This window comes from Stegastes partitus, unplaced genomic scaffold, assembly GCF_000690725.1.
Source record: "Stegastes partitus isolate 25-593 unplaced genomic scaffold, Stegastes_partitus-1.0.2 Scaffold1815, whole genome shotgun sequence".
In the NCBI taxonomy this organism is placed as follows: Eukaryota; Metazoa; Chordata; class Actinopteri; family Pomacentridae; genus Stegastes; species Stegastes partitus.
In genome coordinates, this window is record NW_007579546.1 from 24,296 (window position 1) to 35,563 (window position 11,268).

Genomic DNA, 11,268 nt, shown 5'->3' on the forward strand with positions numbered 1-11,268 from the left:
CCCGTGCACTTGTTTTGAAGAAACAGGACAATGATATTAAATCACAGCGTTTAACTTGCTTCATATTGTTAGAAACTGAAAAAACAGCTGTTTCAGCAGTGAAAAGAGCTCGTTGTGTAAAGTGGTTTCCAACCTGGGTTCAAGACGAAGGTAGGAAAGAAGAAAAACAGAACGTTATACTGCCTGAATTTACGACATCTTCTCTCTTTTCTTTTCTTTTTTCCTTTTTTCTTGATGAAATACATCCACATAAAGAAGAAGACGGTAAAGTGAAGCCATATAGTTGTGAGATATTGACGAGGACGTGGCACACAGCAGGCGAAGCTGACAGAGATGTAGCAGGAAGAGGAGGAACAAACTGTCTCACATCTCCTGCATGACGCTGGCAGGCTTTGTCTCTCTGTTCTGCACCTGACGGCCTGGTTTTAGCCGGTAACCTGTCCAGGTCTTGCCCATAGATCTGCTACCGCTAACCCAAACCCTCCACTGAGGGCCTGGAATCACCTCCATATGTCCAACACATGCTCCTCACAGAGAACAAGGCTTTATTTGTCTTGTGCCATTCGTTCACACGTTCAGCTCTCTCTGGCTTTTGTTCTCTGTCCTCCTCAAGCTATTCCTCCTCCCCTCCTTTGTTCTTTCTTTCTTGTCGGTTTGCAGGAACGTGGAAAAGTTTCTCATTGTTTTAGCAGAGCTGTGACAGAAAAAGTGAGTAATGGACGTAATAAATAAAGGGAAAGTGGACATGAGGAGGGGAAAAGATCGGAGCAGGCAGCACGAACACGTGACTTCCTTTTTTCTGCTGAGCTGTTCATTTGTTTTTTAGCAACTTCTGTGTAAAGTAAGTTCTGTATATTGGATTTGCTCTCCAGTGTTTGGCCTCCACAGTTTGACACTTCCTGCTGTTGTATTGCTGCCCGCAGCCCTTTAGCTCCATCCATCACTCACATTCTCCGGTTCAGATTTAAGGAGGTAAAACAGGGGAGTGATGTAGCCGACAAGAGCGAGCTTTCTCGGTTCCAGCGCCTTGTCATCGGCACCTACTCATTACATGCTTCAGACCCGTAAAACCTTCAAACAAGCTCACACTGTTGCAAGCGAGCAGCCAGGATTTAATGCACTTCAAGGTCAATTGCTGCAAATGTACACACATCTTGATAAATGACATTTTCGAAAAACTTTCAAAGATCTTTTACTTTCTGTAGCTCCTTCTCCTGCCCGACCCTTTCTGTCTGTTTTCTTTCCAGCGCTCGCTAATGAATTTTTGGAGTGCTGCTCTCACATGGCAGGCTCCAAGACCATCCGTGTGCCCCGCTCCTTCCAGCTTTGTTCTTATAAAGCGTTTATTTAATTACAATGGGAGTTTCTCACGCATGTATTAGACGAGACGAGAGGAAAAAAAAAACAGAAGAGAGAAGCGAGAACCTGCAGGAGTAAAGTATGCGGCGGACAGAGTCAGTGTTCGTTACTTTGAAAAGTGCCTGGCGGTAAAAGAGTGGGTCTGTCAGAGAGAGTGGACCACTTCAGCACCAGAACACCCACTCTGTCCGTCAACACGTGTGTGCACGCAGCGCACACGTATTCACATGTATGCACACACACACACACACACACACACACACACACACACACACACACACACACACACACACACACACAGAGGGAGTGTTTGCCTTTCCCCTCTTTCTCCCTCCTCGCCTCCCCTGCAGTGACTGACGTGCTCTCATTCAGTCCAGCACAAACCCGGGCGCCATGGTTACAGCTGCAGGGATGTTCTTCCCCCAGGAGACGGACAATATTGAAATAACAACTCCCTTAACAACACAACCAACCGTGCACTCACCCTCTGCGTGTCTGGAGCACTCTGACATGTGAAGGGAAACTACTGAAACTGGCTGCGTTGAAGAAAAATAAAAAATCTGGCAGGTGTGTTTGTGGCGTGCCAGCTCCTGACCCTGAGCCTGCCCAGGGTCTGCTTTGGTGTTTCTCTTGGAAAAACCCTTGAAACGTGGCAGAGAGCCCTGTGGGTCAAGGACTTAAGGGCAGTGGCAACTCGCTGGCACAGAGTCAGCTCCCACAGCAGCAAAATGAGCTCCTCTGACCACTTAGATTTACCCTCTCTGGGCCTGGCATCTCATCTCAAGAATACCTGGAGTTTAGGGCGATTAAAGAATCTCACGGCAGATGGAAACAGAAAATGAAACGAGGCATAGTGTCATTATTAAGCCAGCAGGGGGGTTCCTGGATTTGGTAATCCTGGAGCTGCGATATGAGCTGAGCAAAGCACGAAAACCATATTTCAGCACGGCAGTGTGGACATACTGGGAGAAGCTTGTCAAAAAGAATAAATAAAAACAGCAGGAGGACGGGCAGAGATGTGGCCCTGGCAGAGAGACGAGAGGGAGGAAAGTCCAGAGCAAAGAGGAGGATAATGAGAGAGTCATATATGCCGTTAGCTCATCAGTTGTCTCTTTGCATTATGAAAAAACAGCAGAACAAAGCAGAAGAAAAGGAGCCACAAGACTGGTGAGCAAACACAATGAGCTCAGAGGGAGAGTCACAAGGTTGAGCTTATAGAGCTTTGGTTGTGATTATCCCGCCGTAAAGGTTACCTGGAGTTTAAACATTCAATATGCACAATATGGGCATTTATGATTGCGAAAACATAACTTAATTGTGAGAATTACGACCCAGACTTCTTGACATCGGCCTCAATCAGTTGTGCAGCTGTACGGGCCTTAAGCTGCTCCACAAATCATCCGCGCTGGATGCTGACGTTCCTCCTGCAGTATTTTCCAAAGCGCTCGTCAGATTTCTCTGTAATTAGGATCATAGACACGGATCAGCCTGGTGTGAGTCTGAAGATACGATGAGAGGAGTCCATGGTTCTGATCAGGTCAGCTGAGACGTCCAACCGGGTCGAACTGTTTCAATCTGTAGCAATACAGAAAGAATGGAGGTTAAAAAAAACAGATTTTCTCCGTCAAACACACCTCTGGTTCCTGTAAGAGAGCTTAACGGTGATTGACAACCCGGTCTGGGTTGCCAGACCAGTCAGAGGTGGCGTGGGATTGTGGAGGGTGGGAGCAGTGAGGTTAACCCCTGGTGTCTAGGACAGCTGTGGGCTTTTTTGGGCTGGCTGGCGGCTGCACGCAATAAATTCTCTCTAAAGAGGGTTTACTTTTGATTTTAATGGCCGCTGTAAATTTACGGCACCTCGGTTCTGGTGAAAGAGAAAGAAGGCTTATTTTTAAAGGCTCTCTCTCTCTCTCTCCTCAGCTTTCCCTTTTCTTCCCCCGTTCTCTCCTTCCTGCAGGAGAAAGCCGGGGGAGTCTTGCCATGTATTTTGTGGTCTACTTTTACCTGTAGTCAGCCTGTATGGAAAGTGTATGAAAATATCCTGAAAAGAAATGAAAACGCTGCAAAAGAACCGGCGTTTCCCAGACGCCGAGCATAACGGGCTTCATTGTGTGTTAAGGTCACATTATATTTTAAAGAGGAACGCTGGCCACGCTTGCACAATTTATCCCCCTTTGTGGCGAATTCCTCTCGAGCGCACGGCACAGAAATCTGAGTTTGTTGATGCAGGAGGTAACAGCGGCCTTCCTGTCTGTCCGTCTCTCCCCGCAGGTGTTGTTTGCTCTGAACCAGACGCTGCTGCAGCATGAGGGCGTTCGAGCAGGCAGCCTGCAGGGCTCCTACACCACCGAGGACCTCATCACGCACTACAACTGTGGTGACCTCAGCTCCATCATCTTCAACCACGACACCTCGCAGGTCGGTCGCCTTCCTTCTGCATTACTCTAAGACATAAACGAGGACGGTTGAAATGCTCCAAGTGGCCACCATCTGTCCAGCTGTATGAAAGAGTCTGGAGTGTTTGACATATACTGCTTGATTTAACCACCACTACGGTTTTATGGATTACATGTCATCAGTAGAGCTGCATCCCTCTGTTTCTCCACCTATCTCAGTGTGTTCACAGATCTATAATACCATAACACACAGAATGCCAGAAAAGACTTCATGTGACCCAGTACGTATCATATCCAACAACACCAGGATGTTCGACGACATCCACTCGGACTTATGCAAGCCAGCGTGTCTGCAGGTATAAATCAGCTCGAGTGGCTGAGAGTGCACACGAGGCTCGTTCTGCAGCAGCGGCTGTGATGGACACACGAGGAACACAGTCAGCGTTTAAGCCACAGTATTACGATGGAGTCCTGCTCGTATGCTACGTTGTTCTGAAAGTAAAAGATGACGTCTGTGACTGTGAACGTGGCCTCAGTCTCACAAACGTCCGTCTGAACAGTCCCTCCTCTGCTAGGTTTAGTCTCACAAATGTTAGTACGGACGCTGTTAGGATGAATTAGTTGTGAACACAACGCTGTCGATCTCTGAGATTTGGAGCTTCAGCTGTGAGCTTTCTGTGTTAACGTTCCAGAGCTGCAGCTGCTCATGATGGCAGGAAGACCTCTGGCTTCAGGTCGAGTGTCTTCAGGTTAGTCTGGGCGCTAGTTCATAACATCCCTCTACTGATGAGGACAGACAGGAACTGACCTAGCATTGCAAAAATCAGGCCTCTATGTCCTTTTCTAGCAAACCCTGAACATAACATGTCGACACTGAAACCTGGGTCTGCATGCACACGTACAGGCAGACGGACGTCATGTGATCACCTCTGCTGGCCACTGATTGCTGTTTGCTTCTCACACACTTCGACTCTAGCTGCCAGTTCCTATTGGCTCGCGCTTTGATTTGTGATTTACAGGTTAATTGGAGCAAAATCATCCAAAAATCCCCCCACATAGAAACTCCTGGCAGCGGACTCAGCCAGCCGCTGACGGTCCATATATTCGGTTCATCCACCCAGTTCTGCTTCAGACAGAACAATCAACAGCATCATCACTCCCTGTTCGCTTTCCTCACACTGAAGTCAGTGAAAACAGACGGCTCTTCAGAGTTTAAAAAAGGACAACACACAAAACATAAAACACACAACACTGGTGCCACAGCTGCACTTCTCCAGAACATACAGAACCGTGGTATCGTCCCCATGTTTTCCCACAATGCTCTGGAGAAGCAGCGCTGCCTTTATGCTCTCAGCAACAGGTTTCGTCACATTTCGTGAACTTGCAGCCAAAAGATGTCACACATTAAATTCCTCTCACGCTGAGATCACGCTCCTCGGTATCGTCGTGATAACGGGCCAGCTCCAGGGAGCGAGGAACCAAAGAGCAGTCAGCACCAAATTCATCATCACTTATCTGCACTCTTTTGTCTGGTTTGTTTTTTTGCTGGTGTTGCGCAAAAATATTCTGCACAAAACACACAGTGCACACACACCTTTCTGCAACCTGCAGTACGAACAGAATGAGGGCAGCGCCAAAGTGGCCAAAGCTGCAGTTCCTCCAGTGGCCACTTGAGGCTGGCTCCAAATGTGAGTCAACCCCATAGACCCCCATGGTCCGGTGAACCGCTTCACAACAGGAGTCAGCGCGTTTACAGCCTGGAACACGTATCTGGTCTTTACTGATGGCTGCCTCGGCCATGACAACCGCACTGAGGGGAAGTTTTAGATAAATCAGACATTTCAATTGCATCAGGACTAAATTATAACTCAGGGCGAGGCGGCTTTAGGTCCCCGGACCATTCCTCTGACTGGCCCAGCTCAAGGGTACCGACGCTCTAACTCTCAGCTCACTGTCACTGTGAGGACGTCAGACGCTGCCAGCGTGATGGTGCTGGAGCCACCATCCTCATCGTCAAGTGAAGAAGAAGAAGGCCGCGTGTTCTTGAAATGTTGTTTTCTTTTTTTTTTTCAGGAATTTAAATACATGCTTCTTTTATCCCACATAAACCCCAGTTATAGGAAAGCAGATGTTGTATCAGGGACGCCTCACAATGTCCCGACAAAGCCACGAACCGAACACGTTGCCTCTGATAGGATTCATCACACAGGAACAGACTGAGGCTTACATTTTACTAAAATAGTTTAAAAATGTCAGCTTGCTTTTACTTTTACGGGACTATTCTACCAAATGAATGGCACCTGTGGGTGTGACGTCAACATCTGCACACTGTATTCATACCGTAGGTTCACACGTCGGCCTGCTTCCTACCGACTGGACAGAAGAAAAACCATCTGAGTCTGCCTTCAGTGCCAATCGATGATAAATGCTTCCAGGTTGACTTTCAGTCGTAAAATCATGTCTACACACATAAAGCTTCTTGGGTTTGGTGGTGCTTTTAGGTGATGAAGTGAACACACTCTCCTCCTCTTCCCAGTAATCTAAAGTAACCTGCAAGTAGGAAAACAAAGGAGCTGTGGTCTGTTGGGGTTCAAACTGTTGTCTGCAGTGTCACCTGGCCACGGATTTATGATTCAGGGATCATCAGAACTGAGACACCACCAAGATCAAAAGTCTGCACCGAAGGCATCAAGCTCTACCTTCTGTCCTTTACAGAGCCGATCAAGTGCAGCGTTTTAGGCCAACAGTTGTTTTTTCCTTCAGTGAGACGATGTTGTGTTGGACTAGAGGATGGTGGAGTTTCTGATTGAGCAGAACATGCACAAGTAGCAGCTACAGTCCAGAAACATCTGCAACAGCACTCAAAAAACCCAAAATCTCTCGACCCTGGATTTGAGTTGGCAGAACGCTCATACCCACTCCTCTGCCATCACGCTATCGTCACCTCAGACTTTTAGGCTTGCACATCAATTCCACAAATCTGCACGTTGCCGTATTAATCCTTCTCAACCTCAAGTTACTCGATAGTCTGACACTTTAATAGCCCCGGACTCAGCCGTAAATACACCATCTCACCTCCTCCAACTCTGCTTCCCAGCATCGCCGCTGCTCCTTCAGCGATGGACTCCATCCGTCGAAAGGCTGTTCAGACGCTACGTGCGGCGGCTTTCGCTTTTTCTCTGCCCTCGAATGCAGATTTACTCAAAAGCCCTCCTCGTAAATCAATTACGCCGAGTCAACCGCCCTCGCTGATCCTTAAGTCCCATTAAACCCAACACGCCATGCAACCTCAGCTCGCTGCTCCACTGCAGAGATTCCACATCAGCTGCACCAGAGACGCACAATATGAGACTCAGACTTCTCTTCTTAAGCCTTGACAAAAGCCACACATCTCCTCTTTTCCCCTCCTGTTTCCCCATCTGTCTCTCTCATTGTCTGCTCCGGTCTTCCTCCCCAGAGGCCTCCAGGAGCTTGTTAGCCACAGTTTCACCTGCAGCCCTGGCTGGAGACGCCTCCTGCTTTAAATCACAGCAGTTTGCCCCCTTTGTCACAATAACACGTATGAACATTCCCCAACACATGCTACAGCAATCAAGACGCCCGAGCCTGGAGCCTGGAGCCCGGTGCCGGAGCCCGGTGCTGGAGCCCGAAGCCCGGAGCCCGGTGCTGGAGCCCGGAGCCCGGTGCTGGAGCCTGGAGCCTGGTGCCGAAGCCCGGTGCTGGAGCTGGAGCCCGGTGCCGGAGCCCGGTGCTGGAGCCTGGAGCCTGGTGCCGAAGCCCGGTGCTGGAGCTGGAGCCCGGTGCCGGAGCCCGGTGCTGGAGCCTGGAGCCTGGTGCTGGAGACCGGAGCCGGTGCTCTACAGCAGCTTTGGTGTGTGTGAAAGCGAACTACCAGGGCTGTAAAAGAGCAGGTGTTTCTTGATAGATAGGACTTAATCCAGAGGCCTCGGACATCCTCTGATGCTCTCCCAGCTCAGTCTTCATCATGTTAGAAAGAGGCCGACGACGGGCCCCAGACCACAGCCCAGAGCCACGGGCCCAGACGGGTTAATGCGCTGCAGCATTGGACTGGTCCCACATCCATCAGCAAAACAAGGACGGAGCGAGAAAGGAAAGAAAACAGGCACAGAAAAGACGTGAGATCAGAACAGGAATAAAAGAACCTGCACTGAATCTGTCTTTATCGAAGCAAACGTAGCAGCAGGATGAAGGTTGATGTGAAGCTCACTGCAGAAGTCAACAGAACCGCTTTGGTCTGCGCTTCATATGCAAGTTGATTATTCAATATCATGTGTTTCAAAAAGAAAACGTGAAAGCAAAAGAAGAAAATGTGAGAGGACAGGAGAGAAAACAAAGGACTTCAAAGAGACGAGGAAAGAATGGAAGTGAAGTTCTGCAGGACACATGAGGGACCAGCCAGAGCAGTGAGGACGGGAGGAAACATCTCGCTGTCACTTTGCATTTCCTGCTCTGGCCGGGACAGAAGGCAGCTAATGGCCTTCCTGTGATAACGTATCTGCATTTACCGCTGCACTCCCACCTTGACCTCTGGCTGACCCAACTCTTCTTCTCTCATCGTGGAACGCTCAGACTCTCCTGGATCATCACAACCAGCTGCGTCTGTTCAGCGTTAGTCTCTAATGTTCATCCAAATCCGCGTCATTTCAGTCGTTATTTGTGGCGTCCTGCTGAAGAAAGCACAGATAAACGCTTAGAAAATGATTAAAATAAAAATCCATGAAGAAATAGTGCCGATTTGGCAGCAAGGCGCCAGAAGAAATACATAAAAACCTGTGGAACACTCCAGCATGAAAAGGCTGTAAAACGGTGAGAAGAAGAGCGAATGCCTGTAAAATAAAGATATTTAACTGATTTAACAGTCAGTAAAACATGGACTGTAAAAGAAGGAATTACTATTAACGAACAAAATACGACGTGTTTGTTCTGACAGTCAACATGTAAAGCATGTAATTTAACTGGATATTATCTGTTATTTACCATTTTTTAGTCCTAATATATATATATATACATCAAAACATTATATATATATATATATAATATTTTTATATATTTTCTATAATATTTTTCTTTCCAATAAAAGTAGTTTTCTGTGAATTACATTTGTTGATAATTTAAATACAGTAAAAAAAATAAAAATAATAATAATTGAAAAGTGTAATTTTATGGTCAAACATTGTAAAAGAACAAATTACTGTTTATGTGTCAGAATTTTAAAAAGATTTCAGATGTTTCATGTGGACATCGCACACAGGTAACCTCATCACTTCTCTGGCTCATGGAGGAAAGTCGAGCCGGAGGTTTATTAAGGAGCTCATATTCAGCTCATTTCCATGTTTAAAGTCTTGTTTTTGGGTTCAACTAGAACACGTTTGTCTGCTTTATTGTTCAGAAAACACAGCATGTTTCCACACGTACACATCATTTACCTTCTGTCTTCCCCTCACGACAAGCTTCGTCAGCTCTGATTGGTCAGCCGGCCTCACCAAACCGTACTAACGTTTGTCAGGTACTGTAGTCGCAGGTGTGTTCGTATAAGCAGAGAGATGCAGCCCTAAACACAGCAGCTGTAGTGAGGAAACCAGGCGGACTGTCAGGCAGCTGCTCATCCTGTCCTGGAGGAGCAAACGAGCCGCCTGGACGTGGAGATGCAGATGTGCATCATGGTTGCATAAATAAGTAACGGAAGAACTCCCAGACTCCCTCTGACTTTAGGTTTTGACCTTTTACACGCACGTAGAAACTGTAACACGCTGAAGGAAACGGAAAACCCAGAAAGCACAACATGGACTCTAGAAAAACAAAGCGGGGAGAGCAGTGAGGAGATGACCATGGAGCCCAGATCCTGTGGTCATCTGCACAGCGGGTCTGCAGACATCAAGCCAACATCATACACTTAGTGACACTGCCATGATTTGGAAACAAGAAAAAAGAAATCCATTACAGCACATGGAAAAGAATTCCAACCACAACAGCACAAACAGGCCTCGGCGAAGGAAAGACGTGTTACTGGCAGCACACAGCGTCAGCAGAGACCAAAGGAGGGATGCACTCACGCATTTCAGGTTTTATTGCCTGTATACATATACTTATATACAGTATATATGTATGTATGTATGTATACAGGGAAACAATTAAAAAAGTGATGGAGGAGGGCTGAAGACAGACACAGACAGACAGCATGTAGGTCTATGTGTGCTGCTGCACCGCCGCTCATCTTCACAGATGAACAACCTGTTGAATCCACCGACGGAGCCAGAAGTGGACCAGAACCAGCACGGTTCTGTCTGGCATGCAGTGTCCTGGTGCATGCACAGTCCAGCTAGTCACACGGCGCTGACACGTCTCTCCGCCTCGTCCTCCTTCTCGTATTGATGCTTTCTCGTGTGAAAACCAACCCGCTGACCAGCGTGGCTCATGTCCTGTCGAGCTGTCACATCAGAAACACTCGTGGCTGCCCGGTGTCGCACTAAACGGGCACCGACGCCCATTCAAGCCGCTCCTTTCTTTCCATCTCGAGTTTTCTCCAACGCCCTTCCTTTCTTTTGACACGTTTGATGTACAGTTTAAATGATTCATCAACGCTTCATTCTGCCGTGGACTGTGAACGTCAGGGCCTTTAATTCTCGTTTTCTCACGGTCTGTTTTTCTTCCTCTCAGCTGCCTCACTTCATCAACAGCTCTCTGCCAGCTCATGACCGCATGACGGCCCAGCAGATCGACAGCTACTTCCGCCAGGAGCTCATCTACAAGCGCAACGAGCGGATGGCTCGACGGGTGTCCGCCCTGCTGCAGAGGAACCCCAACCACACGTACTTCTTTGCTTTTGGTGCAGGTAAGACCTTCACACCGCATGTATGATGAGGTACGGGTTCAGTTTGTTGCTGCAGCATGAGAGAACATCATGGCAGCGTCTCCAGCCCGTCCCTACAAACACACTGCAGGTGGAGCTGAGAGAGTGTGTTTTCCTGTAACTGTGAAGAGGACGAGCGATCAGCTTTGGTCTGCAGCAGAGATTCTGTCGGCGCTAATGTGTGTTTATGGCCAACAAATTTGCTCTTTCGTGTTTGAAAGCGAAGCTGGAGAAGAAGCAGGACGATAATGGTGCACAATGGTTCCCAGATCTCTGGCCTGCAAAACAAACACAACAAAAAACTGTGTGTGTATGCAAGTGTACACACACACACACACACACACACAACACACACACAGAAGTCTCCATAACAGCCAGCTCCCACCCCAGAAATGAAGAAACCGTGAGCTGTTTGTTTCAATTAGCATTCCTGGCTAATGCTGCTAATGTTTCCTCAATGGTGTAGCATGTCCTGAGGGAAGTGTGTGTGTGTGTGTGTGTGTGTGTGTATGTGCACACTTGCACACGTATAAGTGTGTTTGTTCACAAAAGCAGGTGGTGGGTGGTACCTGTGTGTCTGTTTACTGTATGACTGTGTGTCTGTGTTTGTGCATCTGAAAATGGGTGGTGCTGCCTCCAGGG

The 11,268-nt window shown here is 47.8% G+C and overlaps 1 protein-coding gene across 1 annotated transcript in view; it reads left to right on the forward strand.

Annotated features, from left to right (window-relative positions):
• LOC103372724 (metalloprotease TIKI2-like) overlaps positions 1–11,268 on the forward strand; it is a 41,237-nt gene that overhangs the window by 6,395 nt on the left and 23,574 nt on the right. Inside the window, exons 2-3 of the mRNA XM_008302431.1 lie at positions 3,631–3,777; positions 10,434–10,628. Of these exons, the coding sequence (XP_008300653.1) occupies positions 3,631–3,777; positions 10,434–10,628 (342 nt within the window). The remainder of the gene's footprint in view (positions 1–3,630; positions 3,778–10,433; positions 10,629–11,268) is intronic.